The 20066-nt window shown below is 40.3% G+C and overlaps 1 protein-coding gene across 1 annotated transcript in view; it reads right to left on the bottom strand.

The window, feature by feature from the left end:
* The window catches only part of LOC125284322 (SLAM family member 9-like), a 38454-nt gene extending 36494 nt beyond the window's left edge, over positions 1 to 1960 (bottom strand). The window contains exon 1 of the mRNA XM_048228235.1: positions 1900 to 1960. Within this exon, the coding sequence (XP_048084192.1) occupies positions 1900 to 1960 (61 nt within the window). The remainder of the gene's footprint in view (positions 1 to 1899) is intronic.
* Between the last annotated feature and the right edge of the window lie 18106 nt (positions 1961 to 20066).

Here is a 20066-nt window from a genome sequence, read left to right as displayed (position 1 = left end):
AAACTAAGCACCAACAACCTAGTTAGCGAATTAGAGTTTATTACAGAAGACTGTTAAGAACACTTAACAACATCCAGGATAACCAAAAAATCCCAGCTTAATCCCTTATCTAGGTTTTGTGAAATAGCCCTCTGGAGTAACTTTTCCGCTTGTTTTCGGGGCAACGTCATTTAGAATTTTTGACGAACGGAAATCTTGTGTTGTTGACTGAAGGAGGAATGTACTCCTGAGCACTTAAAAGGGGAGGGGGGTCGTCGATAGATTTATCGAGTCTTCAAAGACAGTCAAATCAAGCAAATTATTATGGCTACATCAAAACAAGCTTCTGGATACATTATAAATTGGCTCATCTGTGTCTGTGTGGTAAGTAAAGAACAGAGTCATTCTGTGTCAAATCAGACAGAATCCAGGAGAATGGTTGCTGCACCGTCTCAGATTTTTCTCAGAATTTGTCTATAGCACATTTAAAAAACAAAGTGCTGTATAGTTACACATTTAAAAAAACAAAGTGCATACATAGGTAGATGGAGCAAAGAGCAACTTCAAGAGGAAGGCCATAGATAGATAAATTAAAGGAATTCAAATAAAGATAAAGCAGATACATAAGAATAAAATGTAGTAATGAGATGAAAGGGCAGCCTAGAATTGATAAGCAAGAGAAAAAAAGTCTCAGTCTCTTAAGAGCATTTCTCAGATCAAAATTTTTAGTTTTCAAACATAGCTGTAGCTACCAAAGAGACACCAAGGTCATATCCCATGTCTTTCTTCTTCAAGTTTCGTTTAATTTATTAAGTACAAATAGTCAAAGTATCTACTTTTGTAAGCGAACTTCAGAAGTCTATTACTGTAAAAAAACACGTTGCCCATTCATTCCAATGGGAACCTGTGTGAGCTCTAGTGAGCTTACAAAGCTTGTCCTTCCGGCTTTTAGCTGGCCAGAATATGCCGGAATATGAGGATTTAAAAAATATATATATTTTTGCTGTGGATCACAGAAACCATGATGCTTTGTGACTGGAAGCCACCAATGTCTTTGTAAATAAATGTAATTCTTTACGTTGAAAACTAGAGGTCAGCTCACGTATCTTAGATGAATTTATGGACATGATTCAAAGGACATGACGCAAACAAAATCATCATCAGAGCAGCCTTCACAAGCATTTAACTGGGATTTTCAAGCAGGCACCCTCTTTAGTCTCCTTGAATTAAACTCATGACAGGTCCCGAGGGCTCAACAGTGTCTCGGACCTCATCCTCTACACTCATGATGGGTTCCCTTGCTGCTAGAAGCCATTTTGTTAAGTTCGGAATAGGCCTTGCATTCCTCTTCACTGCATGAAAATAAATAAATACTACTGTATAATATACAAACAATAACGCATAAGGCATGCTTAATAAACTAAGTGCATGTTGAACAGATATGCCTTTAGACCCCTCTTGAAAGACCAAAATCTATCACAGGAACAGAGAGCACTTGACAACTCATTCCACCAAGGAACCACTGAGGAAAATATTCTTGAATTTGACCTAGTGTTTATGGCTGGTCGAATACATATCAAATGTATTATTATTATTATAAAAAAGGAAAATTACTCTACGGAAACATTGTTATTTTTATAATATGCCCCCCGAGTAAAGATGCCCAGCAACTCAAGCTAGTTAGCAACGATTTCGTAGGGTTTTTTTCCATACCTACTGTACTTGGTGACTTTGGCAATGTTTCACACAGATCTGTGTTTCTCAGAGTTCTCCTTTAACCAACCAAGTTTGAATGAAACAATATAAGCGATCTTAAGACAGAATTATTTTACATATCATTTTAACAAACAATAGGAAGTTGCTTTGTATTTTGTCTTTTTTGAAGGACTGCAGTGAATTTGAATCCAGTGTAGTTATTACCTGAGTGAAGCTGTAAATAAAGTATGAATAGTCCCAGCAGTGTAGAGAGATGTGGTTCCATGCTGCATGCGTACTGAAAGTGCTCAACTTCCGCACAGCAGAGATATTTCACCATCACCCACCCACCCCCTTCAGACACCACACACACAACATTCCAGTGAAGAATAAATAGAAATAAATAAACAAACAAACAAACAAATAAATAAATGTGTCATAAAGTGAAGTCAAATGATTAGATAGATCAGATAGGGTAACACAACACCTTGGTCATTATATTTGTAACCTGCATGAAGCCCACAGGATCTGAGCCTACTGGCAAACGGAAGAGGAATAAAGTGAAGTGAATGCATCATATTGAAGACCCATGACACTGACTGCCTCCTCTATGAGTGAAACTCCTGATATGCCAGTGGCAAGAAAATTGGATAGAAACGCAGAAGTATTGGAGGGTGGAGCTTGGGAGGATGAGGGGTGTGGCTTGGGGGTGAGGGGTGTGACTTGGGACATCACTGGCTGCATGCTATGCCTGCCTGTTTGCATCCTGTCGTTGGTTTAGGATGGAGCTAGAGACGGTTTATTTTGGATGCAATGCAAAACAGATGCATAGACATGGTTGTTACAGATACATGAGCTGAGACTATACTGAGATATTATTGCATTTATTCCACTATGTCCACAGAGAGCATGTCATTTCCTCCACTATCCTCAGAGAGCATGTCATTTATTACACTATCCACAGAGAGAGCATGCCATTTATTCCACTATCCACAGAGAGCATGTCATTTATGAGCATGTAATTTACTACACTATCCACACTGAGCATGTCATTTATGAGCATGTCATTTATTACACTATACACAGAGAGCGTGTCATTTATTACACTATCCACACAGAGCATGTCATTTATGAGCATGTCATTTATTACACTATACACACAGAGCATGTCATTTATTCCACTATCCACACAGAGCATGTCACATTTATGTGCAGTTTATGACAGCTGCTATGAATGTGTTATGAACTCACCCGTCAAGTAAAACCATAATTTTACCATTAGGCTACCAAAAAATAGCCTACCATTAGGCTACTAACAAATAATTTTACCATTAGGCTACTAAAAAAGAATTTCTGGGGTGAGCCTATTTGCTATGGTAACCTAGCAACCTGTGTGTGTGTGTGTGCACATGTGTGAGGGAAGATGAGGGTGCATGCATGTGTGTATAAGTGGTTCTTTTTTAGGCATACTGTCTTGCAATTGAACGTGAATAAGTTTACTACTTAAAAACATCAAAGCTAAACATTACATCACGACATCGCTACGAATACAGTATGTGATTAAAATCAGCCAACATCAATGTAGGCTATAGGCTACGTAAATAGATAGATAGGCTAGATCAGGGGTGTCAAACATAAGGCCCGGGGGCCAGTTCCGGCCCACCAGCAGGTTTCATACGGCCCACCAGATGTTTTAGGTAGGAGGGGGAAAAATAAAAAGAAAAATAAGATAAGATAGTTAGATAAGATAACAATTTGTGATAAGAAATTTCTGTGATAAATTGATTAAAACTAGCGCTACAAACCATCGTCTGGAGGAAGAGGCCAAAAATACTGACATGGAAGTAGGGTGTTTCAAGAGAGAAAGAGCAGGATATGACGGTAGTAGATTATTTGTACTTCTCAAGTGGGTATAGTAAAGGAGTATATCACCAAACAACACTGATACTCATTCATTCAACTTTTGACCTATAACCCATGTTGAAGTTATACAAACTACAATCAAATCTGAGATTTGTCAACGACAATCAGGTGAAAGAGACAATTTTAGCCGTCTAGCTCCATTGACTCCCATTCATTCTGCATTCATGGCGATCGCCCCCAGTGGAACTCTGGTGGAACTGCATCCAAAATTCGGTACAATGGGACTTAATACGGAGTGGCAAGGCTCTCCGTAGACGGGCTCTGCTAGAGTGATAGATAGCCTACTTTATTGACGCTTGGTGAAACAGCATGGAGTGGATGTTTTCGGTTCTTTTCCTTTTTGAGTAGGCCTATGTAATGATCCCAAAACTTGTTTGCAAACTTTAGACATTCTCTGCCATTTATGGACATCTTGACTCCGCAATCGCGCCAGCTAAATTCAGAATGCATCACGATTCACGCGCTAGTGGTGTGCTTCCTGAACAACGGTCCGTGTGGAACAATCAGATCCCTGCACGTATAGTTTAACGAGGCTTCGAGGCAGGGTTTTTGCCTCGAGTAATTTTTGTTATCGAGTTATTCGAGTAACTCGATGAATCGTTTCAGCCCTAGTGCCTTTTGCCGTATTATACATGGTGGGAACATGAACACATGCAATAATGAGATTACAACTAGTAACCTCCTTTGACTTCACTCTGAGAACACCAACAAACTAACAGAAACTTTGGGGAAGTGGAAATCATGGTAATCATGACAAGAAATATATTCTATATCATAAATACAACAAGTGTGTGAGTGTGTGTATGTATGTGTGAGTGAGTGATACTTTTTAGGTGTTGCACATTTATTAGCATTAACTGTACAATACTTGTCAAGTCCAAAGTCAAGTTTTCTTTCGGCCAAACTTGGTGTCATTCTATCTTAGAGTCTGTGGTGTGTGGACATATGTACTTCTATTTAGTGACAACATTCTCTCATGTCAGTGTTTGGCTGTTTGCTTTTTTAGTATATTTTTTTGGGCTTTTTTATACCTTTAAAGGTGCGATTTGTAGGATTGTTACCGAATGTTCTGTAGGCCAAAATCAAAACACTGGTGAACGTTCTCAAGACTACCAGACGCGAGCCTCTTCTGGGTTGCCAGATGGAATGAAGACTTAGCTAACGTTAGTTGACCTGCAGCTGCTTTAACGTTTCTCCAACCATGACCCAGCTACACATTACGGAAACAGTGAAAACAAAAAATACCTCTCTAACCAACGTAACATATTTAGCTCAAGTTAGCGATGCAGATAAACTTTAGCCTAGGCTACCTGTTGTGGAGAAATATGGCCAGCTCTGCGTCAGACTTGATATTCTTCATTTGACTAAGACGTCACCATATCAGGAAGCTCCTCCGATGTCCACTTAATTTGTTTCTTGTTTTAATTTTGTAAATTTGCCTGCCTCTCAGTGGCGTTCATGACTACAACTGACAGCTGTTGACAGTTGGCCTTTGCTAATTTGGCAACCCAAATAGGAGGACGACTAGCCCATTATTAATAATGCTTATTCTAGAATGAATCGCTCAAAAACATAAACGAAAAATTCCAAGAGATTCACCGTAACTCATTTTTTCATGGGTTTTACGGGTTAGAGTAATGTTGTCAAATAAGCCATTACGTCAATTCATCGTGTTTCCTTACTCTCTGACAACATATGGTGATCATTTTCTGAATGGTTACAGTTTATTTTCCATTATTTCCTACATACTGGACCTTTAATGATAGGACAGTGGAGAGTGACAGGAAGTGAATGGGAGGGAGAGCAGGGGTGGGATCCGGAAAGGACCACGGGGCGGGAATTGAACCCGGGTCGCCGGCGTACGGTGCAGGTGCCCCAGCCAGTTGCGCCACAGCTTGGGCCGGCCGTTTGCTTTTTGATGTGGTGAATTAAGGCCTACAGGTGACAAGAGGTGAATTAAGACCTACAGGTGACAGGAGGTGGTGAATTAAGGCCCACAGGTGACAAAAGGTGGTGAATTAAGGGCTTCCTGTGGTCACTGAATCAAGCGTTACAGGAAGTGAATAAAAAAACCTGTCTGTTTAGAGAGGCCTCTACAGAACTGATGAGCTCAAAGGGCCGAATGACCATCGTGCTGCCCCTCTAAACATCCACCAACGGGGGAAATCACACTAATCGTGTGATGACAACTTGCAGTTGCCACATGAAGAGCCCCTATCATTTCATTTTATGTGACTAACAGTCACCAAATGGAGATATGACAAATAGTGTTCTTTCCTCAGCAAACCGCAAACTCACAGAACCTCCCAAATACAGTATAACTTCTAGTCTGTCTTCTTCCACTTGTATGAGAAAGGCCTTGTGTGGCTAAAAGCCACACACACACACATCAGCAGATGAAGTTCTATTTTTGCACCCAAGTGCATGAGAAAGCAGTTCAGGGACGCGTTAGTCACTTGTTACCCAAACACACTCACTACCTACATAATGTGTTGCATGCACTTGTATTTATCGTCATCATAAGCTTGTCATTCCTCTGCTTCAGCTTTTACATTATTAGCTTGTCATTCCTCTGCTTCAGCTTTTACATTATTAGCTTGTCATTCCTCTGCTTCAGCTTTTATTTACTGTTATCATTCGCATTCCTGTTTCAGCTTTATCTGCTCTCTCTAGCTTCTGAAATGGAGAAGCCAGAGGTGGGCACAAATACATCAAAAACTATTTTGTTACAAATTACAAAAACTGGCTCATGAAATGTAACAAAATAAAATACAAAATACTGATGTGAAAAATGTATTTAATTAAAATACAAGTAATTAGTAATTTGGAAATACAAAAATACCCACACAATAATCATGGTATACTAACAAGGCATATTATTGAAAATGTATCCCCAAGAGACAAGAAATACTATTTTTGATTGGCTGGCAGGGGGCTATTAATTCTGTACATTGGGGCACCTATGAAGTAGATCTGGTAAAAAATGTAATCACCATCCCATATCAATGTAAACAATGATTGAACTGACAAGCAGGCTTCGCAACAGTGGAATCAACTGTAACAAAGCAAACTACCCACCATAATTTTCCGTAACCAATGAAAGTAGTACAATAAATTGAACAGGTCGGCCTCTTTTTAAACTGAACTACATTTCCCTTGTTGTGCTATAAATGCATGCCTGCTGGCAACATGGGGGATAAACAGAATAACAACCTATGTCCCAATATACGGAATGAATTAACTTGGGAGAGAATTCCACTCCGGGAGGTCTTTGTCTCTGTCTCCTCCATTTTTTCTGCATATCAGGAAACCTTAGCGGATGTTACTCCTTACATAAATCCTCATGTCAAATCCAAGTTTTAATACTGTCCTGTAGTAAGAATGAACATCAGCAGCTATTAGGTACTCAAGATCATGGGGTCAAAGGCCGTGGTCCTAATATTCTCCCTCAGTATCTTATCTGTATCGTTTTCAAATTTTAGTCTTGTAGCACTTAACACACCTGACAATTCAAGCTCCTAGTTACTTTTTTTAATTTAAGTTCTTTCAACTTCCTGACATGTTCTAAGGGGCTTTAAGTTGTCTACAGGGTGACAAAAATGGACATAAACAAACAAATTGGGTTTACACCCCATGTTGTCCTTGCAGAAGAGTGATAAAGTTGACCATTTTGGCTCCCACAATTGACTTTTCTTTTCATTTTTTTTTAACTTTACACATGTTCAGAGGGGATCATAATAGAAGGAAGTTGGATCTCACACTTTTAAGTTGGTCACAATGTGGCATACCACAGCAAGGAAAATGGAAAATGGGTAAACATGTCATGCTTTTCTTCCAAAAAGGTAATTAAATGTTTAGGTCAACTTTGCCCAACGGATATCTCCAGGCACCCAGCCTATTCTTAACAAAAGATTCACCAAGATTCTGGCCTTTGGCTTTATGATAAGCATTGCCTATTGTCATGTTATAGCGGGTAGTATATTTGAGTTTTTCCAATCCTGCAAAATACAAATTACAAAATACGCTAAAGTAATTAAATATGTATTTTAAATACATATAATTGAAATACTGCCCATGTCTGGGAGAAGCTCATTTCTCACGTTACTCTGTTTTAGAAATGCCTCAGCAGAGCTTCACTGCGTGTCACATATTCATCTCCACCTCCAGACAGGAAGTGATGTTAACCACACGCAGCTCCTCTCACACTACAGGAAGCTGCCAGTAACGGAAGGCTACAAAACATTCAAATATTTTATTCTAAATCTTTTTACATCAACTCAGTCTGTATGTTTGTGTGTGCGTACCCGCACATGTGTGTGTGTGTGTGTGTGTGTTTGTGCTTGTGTACGCGTACTTGCATATGTGTATACCGGTATGTGTGTGTGTGTGTGTGTCACAATGGTGCTGTGCAGATCATGATTATTTCTGTCCACTTCCCCTTTGTCACTCAGCCCAAAGTTTCTATTAGTTTCACAGAATGAAAATGTGTTGGTGTTCTCAGTGTGAAGTCAAAGGAGGTTACTATTTGTAAGCTTAATTGCGATTTAGGTGTTCAATCCTTGTTATCCTGTTCGCTATCCTGTTAGCTACCATGGAGTTTCAACAAATACATATGCACAGTATTTGCATAAATAAAAAGTAATCAGGAGAAATTAAATGAGTGTGTGTGTGTGTGTGTCTGTGTTGCTCTCTCTGTGTGTATTTATGAATGTTTGTGTGTCTATGTGCCTGTGTGTGTGTGTGTGTGTGTGTGTGTGTGTATGTGTGTGTGTGTACATATCTGTGCTCGTGTACTTTCACAATCAGTGTTAACACACACACACTAAGTGCTAATGGAACAGTGATGAGATATGTATTCACAACATGACGGAGGACACTCTCAACTAAATGCATCCTGTGTTGTTTCTGTATTATTTCAGAAGATTTAGCGCCCCCTGTTGGAATGTCTCCTTGTCTGCTGAAGGCCCTGCTGCTATCTGTGGTCCTAATCGCCATGGTTACTGCTGTCATTACTGTACATATCAGACAGAAACTGGACAAAGCAAAATGAGTGTGCTGTACCACAAGGACAACAACATGGGAACAGTGGACTTGTAAACTATAGCGGATTGTATGGTGGAGATTTCTAACCGGGCCTGATGCTGTTTTTGCATTATTTTCATAATAATATCTATTTAAAGGTGTTCTGAAGACCAAACTGAATTAGTCTGTATAATGTAAATTTAGCCACCAAATGATGTGTGCTGTGTAACATGCTAGCTTGCTAATATGAGAACCTGTATGGTACAGTGTTGTCCTGATAGAATAGAAGAAACAAAACAAAGAAGATGCAAGAACACAAACCATAAATAAGAGGGTGAATGGTGTTCATTAATTGTCTCACTGAATGTATAACCTATCAGAATTTCTCTATTAAGATGCAATTTTGATGTTAGTCAGGACCGAAAATTGAGAAATAGCCCTGGAAAAAATGTGGTATTTTGAGGAAAAGTACTTCATGGGTTCATGATTTTTAGGTGCTGAATCCATTTCACTCAATTTTAACTAATGACAACACATATAGCTTACTGTGCGTCACTGGCGATAACGGCCATGTCTTGTACTAAACTACCATCAGAGTCATGAACACAAGCTGAAAACCTTGCAGAAATTGAATACTGACATGTGTCTAGCTTACTTGCTGCGTGCCGCCAACACAGAGCAGGCAGGGTCCTGGCGAGCTCTTAGTGTCTAGACCCCCAACACAGAGCAGGCAGGGCCCTGGGGCCTCATTTATAAAGCGTTCTTACGCACAGATTTGATCTTAGACCGCGTACGCATTTAGCCAAATCCATGCCAACGCCAGATTTATAAAACCGCCTTTGACGTGGAAAAACTGCTTATCTCCACGCCAGGTTCAAACTTGACGCATCACCATTTCCTTGTGGTAATGCCGGGTACTGCAAGTAATCTGAGGTCTAAGTGTGATGCATTTTCAAAATTCCAAGACCAACGATCTCATGTCTTTCTTTGCCATATGCATGATCAATATCAGAAGATTTTAAAGACGTTTTTGGACGCCGCTTAATGTTTCATGGTTTGGCATAAAACTGCTAATGAGAACTATAGCCCACTTAAGAAATGGAAAAAACGTATAGCTTACTTATTTCATAATATCTATATAAAAAAAACACCAAGACCTACGATAGAATGATTTAAACATTCTTACAGGTGATCTAGTATATTTAGTGTTCTCACCAATCTAATATTGACCATAAAATGTCCAATTGCCCTTGTTTAGGAGAGGAAAAGTAATTTGTGCCAGGGATGTAGTGGTAAAATAAGGTGGGTGAACTATGAATTCTGCAATCTCGGTGAGGTGGACTGCGCCATGCGGTATTGGATTTTTAAAAAAGGCATTCGAACATGTTTGATAATGGTGGAGGTCAGGGGCGGACTGGGACCAAAAATCGGCCCTGGCATATTTGGTCCAAGCGGCCCTCAAATCGGTCGGGCACACCTAATTTAATACAAAATCTTTGCATTACCCTTAAATATGCATATATGTTCAACTGTCATGGAGCACTGAAAGTGATGTAGGCCTCATTGGCTATCACTCTGACTGATCAGAGGTAGCCAAGGAGCACATGATCTCCATATTCAAGTAGCCTAGGCTATAGCCTACAAGCAAGAGTTTCTGCTTGAATTCAAAGTATCATTTCAAATTATTCAATGGGCTACATTTAAACTATACAATGCTCAACTGACAGCAGCACCAAACAGTTAATGAAGCCTATGTGTAAAGAGCTAAATTTGTCGTAGACGTTAATCACTGTAGGACAACTGAAACAGCACAAAATAAACAGGGCTGTTGCTGGAAATATTTTATTCGCCTATTAGGACAGCGGCAGTCCCATGCGTTTCGATTTCATTGGCCTGATTGAGTTTCGATTTCTGGAGCTCACGCCAACGGAGAGTTGCTAGACTAGCCCTGGCAGGGGCGCGTCTAGATTTCTAGGCTATCAACTATGCTTACTGTCCCTCTGCTCTGTATGGTTGCTTACATCCTCGTTCAAACTCAACGAACTTCAATATGTTGCTGACATATGCTAGCCTACTTGCAATATTGTATTTTTGAAGCTTCTACATTGGTGTTACTTTTGCACTATTGTCACTACTGGCACCCGCTGCAATTTCGTGTAGACAACTTCGATTAGGCTAACTTTTGATGCTCTCACAAAATCCTGGCTCTGAGCCAAAATGCAAGGGGTGGGGCCTGACGTGAGCTGTTATTGGATCAGTCGAGTGTCAATATGGAAATGTAACCAATGGGCCGCTGATTGTCCTTCCTTTGGGCCGACCGTTGGCCAAAATGATTAAATTATATATAGCCTATTCTATCGGACCAAAAGGTGCGTCGGCCCACCGGGAAAATGCCCGGTATGCCAGATGGCCAGTCCGCCCATGGTGGAGGTTATTGTGCAGTATTGGGAATATAGGATAGTATTGGATAATACAGTTTTGAATGTTAAAAGTGAATAAACTTTAAGGTGGATAAACTCTCATAAGAGGTGGGTAGGCCTAAACTTTATTTCTGAAATGTCAGAGGTGGATAAACTGTGTTGCGTTTAGCCTCCACTACATCCTAATTTGCGCTCATAAGCCTATTCCCAGCTTTGTAACAGAAAGGTAATATTTGAATGTAAGCTATACAATGTAGGCTATAGATATTTTATATCATATATAGCCTACACAACCAAGGGACGGAAGTTATCCTCTGAAACCAGGGCATCTTCATATTTAGTGTTGCATCGCACCTGTTTTTTTTTGACTGGCAGTGCCCAAGATCAGATGACAATACGTGAGTTGGATAATGTAGGCTAAAATATAAAGGTAGGCCTAAAGCAAACAATGAAGGACAATGTTTAAGCCATTGGACATTATTGAAAGAAAACGATAGCAAAGATATGCAGAATGAATGAATAATATTGCATTCATCAGTTGGATATGGATAATGCTCAACAACCCTCTCTGGAAAAACACACAGAAATTGCAGCACTCAAATACAAGCTGAATAAAATACTGTCTGACAGAAGAACAGAGCCTTTACCTTTGCTAAACAAAAATACTTTGAATTTGGTGATAAACCACATAAATTGTTAGCGAGGCAATTACGGAAAATTGAAAATGACAGGGCTATTCACAAAGTCAAGTCAGGAGAGGATATAGCTTTGACCTCCTATAAAGACATTAACAACCGGTTCAAGCAATATTATGAAACTTTATACACACCGGAACATAACACGTCACCCACTACAGTACAATTATTCCTCGATGGATGCAAACTCCCTTCTTTAAGTGAAGAGGAGCAAAAGGTCTTAAATGCATTACATGTGAGGAAGTACTAGCTTCTATAGGGTCACTGACTAATGGTAAAAGCCCAGGCCCTGATGGGCTAAGTAATGAGATTTACAAGAAGTTTGGTGGGCTGCTGGTTCCTTATTTACGTAAATTATACACACAGTCATATGAGGATGGCATATTGCCACAGACGCTGACTGAGGCCACCATCACCCTAGTCCTTAAGAAAGGGAAGGACCCAGAAGAGGTGGGCTCATATAGGCCAATATCATTATTAAATACGGATCAAAAAATTCTCGCCAAAACATTAGCCAAGAGACTTAACGCCTTTATGAGTAAACTAGTACATCCGGACCAAACTGGGTTTGTCCCCAATAGGAATTATTTTCACAACCTCAGACGCCTTTTTAATATTATACATTACCCTAGGCCACCCACACATGACCTTGCTATTCTTAGTTTGGATGCCGAAAAGGCATTCTACAGGGTCGAATGGCCTTACTTATTTGCAGTTTTGGAGAAGTTCAATTGTGGCCATACGTTTACTTCCTGGATTAAACTATTATACAATAACCCCTGCGCTAGGATACTTACGAATCAGACCCTTTCTACTCCATTCCAACTTGGCAGAGGCACAAGGCACAAGGCAGGGGTGCCCACTTAGTCCATTACTATTTGTCCATAGATCCGCTTGCAGAAACCGTTCGATCACATCCCAAAATTCATGGTTATTCCTGGATTGATGAAAGGTCACTTACACCTGTAGGCTACATTGTATTTGGGAAAAGCAAAAGGTATAAGCATAATGTTATTTATTTATGTTTTATGTATTTATAAACAAAAACATCTCTGTCAGTTCCATGCCGTTTTCAACAGCTATCAAAAAACAAAGGTCATTTTTGGATGGATGGATTTTTTGTGAATGTTTCTTCTTCTACATAAGATTTTAGTCATCTTTAGTTCATGTAATACTTTATTGTCAATGCACAAATTAAGTAACAGTACTCTGAAACGTTATTGTTAATGCACAAATTAAGTAACAGTAGTCTAAAACGAAATGCTGTTTTACATCTAACCAGTGGTGCAAATAACTGACATGTCCAAATGGGCCTTGATGAAATGCGTCGCTAGACTGTTCAATACACATTTTAACGGGCCAAAGTTGAAGAGCTTTTGTCCGTTATTGTTCGTGCAAATATAGGCTGATTCATGTTCCCTTGCATTGTGTAACTGAGGTCCATGGCTAGTCTGGCTTTCATCAGACCAAGCTCAATCTTTTAAGAAATCAAAAAAATAAATAGCGGGCAGATCAGGCTGGGTTCACCCAGCCTAGTCCATAGGCACCCCGATATTGTTTAATTTTCCCGATTGAGATATACACACTCTGGCTATTCTAAATGCAAAATGCATCAGGGAGTTATGACAAAACTGTAACTAACAAACTAGATCCTAATAGAAAGCTGTTAGCTTCCCTAAGCTACAGGTAGGATTATAAGGTAGGCCTATTTACAACATAAATTGTCAATAGGCTATGCTGGCGACACAAAATAAATCTCCTTTGAAACCAATGGCTTACTTTACAGTATCAAGCCGGACTTAAACTGCCATATCGCGGGTGAAAAGTTGTAATAACATTCACGCAGCTCCATGAGTCAAGGAAAGCGCGAATGAAGTAGCCACTTCTAAATGGGACCCACTACACAGTAGCATAAGGTGTTTTGCTAAAGCAGCCATAATGAAATGAAGGTGTCATTGTTTGGGTACTTCACACACACTTGCTTTTTAATTGCTTTTCATTTTTTTCATATATAAGTCGCACCTGACTATAAGTCGCAGAACCAGCCAAACTATGAAAAAAAGTGTGACTTATTAGTGTGTTATTGGACATGGACACGATGCTCTTCTCCTCCACTGTGGGGTTAGAGTAATGGACACAATGCTGTTCTCCTCCACTGTGGGGTTAGAGTAATGGACACACACACACATGCCCACACACACTCAGGCACGTACGCACACACACGCATGCACACATGCATACACACACACACACACACACACACACACACACACATAAATATGCTCATCATATGCTCATGAGTGTGCAGCGATGAAGCCACATCCTCCCACTGAGCTGCATGCAGCTGAGACCATTACCACAAGTCCAGCTAAAGGTGACACACACACACACACACACACACATGCAAGCACACACATGTGCACCCCCACACACACGCACACACACATACACACATACTGTACATATACGCCACTGAGATATAAATATGCTCATCAACTCAGCACGTCTCAGATATTACAGGTCAGGCAGAGAGGCTCTCTGGACTTTTACAATTTTTTTAATTACAGTTTTTGCTTGAACACTTTTTGCAAAACTCGGCTCATTTTGTCAAAACTTTACACACAAGCACAGAAGACACAACACTGGGAAATAAAGCATTCACATCTGTGTCCAATTGAAACTCTGCTATCAAAACCTAACAATCCTGTCAAAATGTCACTCTGATGACAAAATGATACACACTTCATATGCATCATATGAATACACTTTCAGATTGGCAGCAACACACTAGTGTACTTTATATAAAACACTGCAGTCTTTAATGTTCAATGCTTTTATTCAGTTCATTTGTTATGTTTTTTTCCAACAAAGGTTTTGACAAAAAACAAAAATGAAAGTACTGAAAGGTTACAAATGACATCACCTCAATACTGTACATCACAGTGCTATACTTTACAGTTCAGTACAGTAACGCAAAAATGAAAACAAAAATACACTAAAACAGGCTAAATAGCCGTGGTGGACTCTGCCCAGGCTTAGATGTGGTGGACTCTGCCCAGGCTTAGATGTGGTGGACTCTGCCCAGGCTTAGATGTGGTGGACTCACACTACTGTAAACAGGCTTAGATGTGGTGGACTCACACTACTGTAAACAGGCTTAGATGTGGTGGACTCTCTGCCCAGCTTCCCTCATTGTCAGGCCATGATTTATCACATGATCCACCAAAGTTTCTCTAATATCATCTGACATATTGTTCCGTGCAAAGCCTCTTCCACCACCTCCTACTCCTCTCTCTCTCTCTTTGTCTTCCTCTACCTCTTGCTCTCCCTGCCTCCATACTTGCAAAGTTCTCAAAATGGCTCAACTGAGGCCTATTTGTGGCTGGCTGATTGGTGTTCAGTTTTGTAAGTAAGTATTTTCAAGTGTGTGTCTAAGTGTTTTCAATCACCCAATGTGTTTTGCATTTTGAATAGATGTGTTATTCCAATGGTACCCATGAACAAAGTGTCTTATGTATGAAATAGTGTGTAGTGTGCAGGAGCAAGTGTGTTGCAGAATTACAACTAACGTGCAAAGCAGCGCTTTTGTTTAAGATATGGTTACACTGTGTTTAGGGTATAGTAACAAAAGCTTCAAGTTTTGTTACTTTGGTCTAAGCATGTGTCTATAGTGTTCAAGCAATGGGCAAAAACTGTAATCTACAGCGGCCCCACCTGTACAGAACTTCAACACCTCGTCTCTAAGTAACATTCTGCCTCTGTAGAAGAACTCAGTCTTAGTTCTGTTTTACAGTAATACACAACATCTCTGTCTGGAGTGTGTGGTGTGGGGCGTTGGCTAAAAGGCATTACAGAACAGGAAACACGGAGGAGGGACACCACCAAAGCCACAGACCAATCACAGCACAGAGATCAGCTCATATGAACAGACCAGCCAATCACAGCACAGAGATCAGCTCATATGAACAGGCCAGTCGCTTGGTCACATCAGACAGAGATCAACAGAGATCGACGGCTGTGCGGAATCTTCTGGGTTGTGATGTTTCTTCTGCTGGTCATTGGACTGATGAGCACCACTGGGCCTGCAGGTCAGACACACTGAATGACTTCATGTCAACTGACTGTGCTGTATATCTGTCTGTATATCTGCTGTAGTGTGTGTGTGTGCGTGTGTGTGTGTGTGTGTGTGTGTGTGTGTGTGTGTGTGTGTGTGTGTGTGTGTGTGTGTATGTGTGTGTGTGTGTGTGCGCGGCGGGTGGGTGTGTGTGTGTGTGTGTGTAAAATGTAGGGAACCTAGAGGAGTTTCCTACAGGACAATAAAATAGTTAATGTGAACAAACATCAGATCAAAGACTGAACACGTCCTGCACGTGTATATATGCACTAAATCAACAGTGTAGCATGTCCACGTGTATATACATGGGCGGACTGGCCATCTGGCATACCGGGCATTTTCCCGGTGGGCCGACGCACCTTTTGGTCCGATAGAATAGGCTATATATAATTTAATCATTTTGGCCAACGGTCGGCCCAAAGGAAGGACAATCAGCGGCCCATTGGTTACATTTCCATATTGACACTCGACTGATCCAATAACAGCTCACGTCAGGCCCCACCTCTCGCATTTTGGCTCAGAGCCAGGATTTTGTGAGCCATCAAAAGTTAATCGAAGTTGCCTACACGAAATTGCAGCGGGTGCCGGTAGTGACAATAGTGCAAAAGTAACACCAATGTAGAGGCTTCAAAAATACAATATTGCAGATAGGCTAGCATATGTCAGCAACATATTGAAGTCTGTAGAGTTTGAACGAGGATGTAAGCAAGCATACAGAGGGTAGTGAGCAGGTGGTGGAGCCTACAGTAGTTGAGGCTACATGATAAGAACTCAGTGGTGGAGCAGGTGGGCTATGTGTGACATGACATTCTGACGATGATGATTATGATGACTTATTAATTGCGATAATGTAATGATATGGTAATGATAACGTAAGGCCATGCTGTGATTATAATAACAAATAGTGCAAATTAAATGTTCTAAATGAATTATTTGCAAACCCGGACAGCAAAAGACCGTCAAATGGATGTTAATTGTTGGTCAGATTGATCAGTTTCCGTCAGACGCCCAAAATTCAACATCGATGGCATGAGTGGTGGTTGGTCTCTTAGTCCATGAGCCACAGGCCCAAAAAGGGGAATATCACTACCACTTTTTTTTCAAATCAGAGGTCAACTTTGAAGGCCTGTACAGCCACAAAGCTACAAGATCCAACTTGCTATCATACCATTTTATACTCCAGAGATATGTAGCTTTCAGAAAAATATAGTGAGAATTTGCCCCCCCCCCAAGTGGTAGTGACGACCCCCTGTGGCTCATGGACTATCTCAAAGTAGAGCGTCGAAAGGGTTCTATCTTGGAAGGGTTATCATGGTAAAGATGGGCTAACAGACTGTAGACTGGAAGGGTTATCATGGTAAAGATGGGCTAACAGACTGTAGACTGGAAGGGTTATCATGGTAAAGATGGGCTAAAAGACTGTAGACTGAGGGAAATGTAGGCTACAAAACATCAAGTCATATTCATGCACAAGCCAACTAAGCTATATATACAGTAACCTAAACGATAGGCTACTGGAAGACATTAAAGATAATTAGTTAATGTAGCTATAATGTTCCAAAATGTACCAGCAATGTAGTATAGCCTACAGGAATAAAATATTTCCAGCCACAGGCCTGTTTATTTCGTGTTGTTTCAGGTAATTTAGCTCTTTACACATAGGCTTCAGTAGCCTAACTGTTTGGTGCTGCTGTCAGTTGAGCATTGTTTAAATGTAGCCTATTGAATAATTTGAAATGATACTTTGAATTCAAGCAGAAACCCTTCTTTAATAATTGCTTGTATAGCCTAGGCTACTTGAATATGGAGATCATGTGCTCCTTGGCTACCTCTGATCAGTCAGAGTGATAGCCAATGAGGCCTACATCACTTTCAGTGCTCCATTACAGTTGAACATATATGCATATTTAAGGGTAATGCAAAGATTTTGTATTTAATTAGGTGTGCCCGACCGATTTGAGGGCCGCTTGGGTCCAATATGCCAGGGCCGATTTTTGGTCCCAGTCCGCCCCTGTGTATATATGTACTAAATCAACAGCGTAGCATGTCCTGCACGTGTATATATGTACACTATTAGATACACATCGAGGTGCTTCCTCCTACATATATATATATATATATATATATATATATATATATATATATATATATATATACATAGATTATGTACGTGATAAACAACATAGTTGGTCATATGTGCATATATGCATATAAACAGCATAGTTGGTCATGTGTATTTAAACAGCATACTTGATCATATGTGCATTTTAAAAAGCATAGTTGGTCATGTGTGTATTTAAACAGCATAGTTGGTCAGGTGTATTTAAATAGCATAGTTGGTCAGGTGTATTTAAATAGCATAGTTGGTCAGGTGTATTTAAATAGCATAGTTGGTCAGGTGTATTTAAATAGCATAGTTGGTTGAAAGGGGCAGAGCAAAGCGGCCTACTCCAAAAGAGTGAGCCTGAGAAGTCTTTGGCACGTTCCTTATGGCCTCCTTACACCAAACAACTTTGACAAGATTTGGGAAAGATTCTTGAAAGATTGGAGTCTTTTAACTAATGCCCCCATTCAAGCTGTACTCAAAAGAATCTTTCTCAAATCTTGTCAAAGTTGTTTGGTGTAAGGAGGCCATTAGATACACAATGTATGTTATATGCACTGGAGAAAAAACACTTAGATACACTGTGTATCAGCCCTGCCCCCTTCCAACACCGATTTTGACTCCACTCACCAGATCTGCATCCCCATCTACTAATGAGTCTCATTTCACTCATTTCAGTTAATCCTCTGCACCTGTCCACGCCCCTATTTAAACCCTCCTGTTTAGCCTCTCTTTGTGTTGTCTTGATTCAGACGCCGATTACTGAACCGTGTATGCGTTCCTATTCTCATTGCTCGTTCTCTGTTTTGGCTGGTATCTCATGTGTGTTTTATTAATTGCCCTTATGCAAGTTTTGTTTTGGGAATTAAATACAAGAGTCCTGCACTTGCGTTTGGTCTCATCCTTCCTTGACACACTGTAAAAAAGTCACTAAAAAACACTTAGATATACTGTATCTAAGATATACTGTTGGGCTGTCCAATTTATGAAACCATATTACATTAGATAAAACAGTCTAGTTTTGAATGAAACAACCTAATTGTGTTCAAATAGTCATTCCAATTGAGTAATCCACTTCCCTAATTGAATCACGTAAAGTAAGCGTATATACTGGGGTTGTCACAGTTACTAAAACCACAAAACATGAAGCAAGTACTGAACCAGTACAAAGTATCAAAATTAACTTCCTTTAACACTGATGTTGCAATACTACATCTGAATGCCTGTATTCTCAGTACATGTGTCCCCATGTCAAAATGATGTTGATATTACTTGAATATTTCATGTCAACTTAATTTAAACAATTTCATTGGATTTACTTGATAAAATTGGGTAACTCCAGCATGACCCTTGGATCATAGGACCCTGGGAACACAAGACCTTAGGAACATAGGATCCTTGGATCATAGGACCCTGGGAATGTAGGATCCTTGGAGCATAGGATCCTTGAAACATAAGACCCAAGGAATGTACCCTGGGAACATAGGATCCTTGGATCATAGGACGCTGTGAATGTAGGACTCTTGGAACATAGGACCCTGTTAATGAAGGACCTATTGGTCCCATTATGTGTCATATCAATCTGGGGAACCCAGGAGCCTGAGTAGATGGAGTGTAGGGATGAGCCCAAATCAACACAGTGTGAAATGGCAATGAGCGCACCACTAGGAGTCTAATGTACGCGTTCTCTTCCAGCAGTGCTCTTTTGTAGCGGGTGTAAATGACTTTATGCCATAATGGCATTGAACTTGAATGTGAACTCTTGGACACGCTGTGTCACTCATGATGCTCATCATTGTTGTGTCTCTACAGTGTCTGCAGCTGAGCTGCTTGTGCTGGAGGGAGGATCGGTCACTCTGAATGTAACAGGACATGAAGACAAACATGACTTAAAAAGAATTGCATGGAGTTTCCAGAATCAAGATGTTGTGGAGTACACTCATAAAATCAGCTTTGTGGAATATGAGAGGGATTATGAAGACAGAGTGGAGTTTGATGTGAACACCTTCTCCCTGCGGCTGAAGAATCTGCAGAAGACGGACTCTGGACACTACAAAGCAGAGAGGAGTACACATGGAAAACCAATAGAGACTGTAGCTCAATACATGCTTTAT

Source organism: Alosa alosa, chromosome 19 (genome assembly GCF_017589495.1).
Source record: "Alosa alosa isolate M-15738 ecotype Scorff River chromosome 19, AALO_Geno_1.1, whole genome shotgun sequence".
Classification (NCBI taxonomy): Eukaryota; Metazoa; Chordata; class Actinopteri; order Clupeiformes; family Clupeidae; genus Alosa; species Alosa alosa.
Note: the sequence above shows the minus strand (reverse complement) of the source record. Positions and strands in the feature narration are given on the sequence as shown.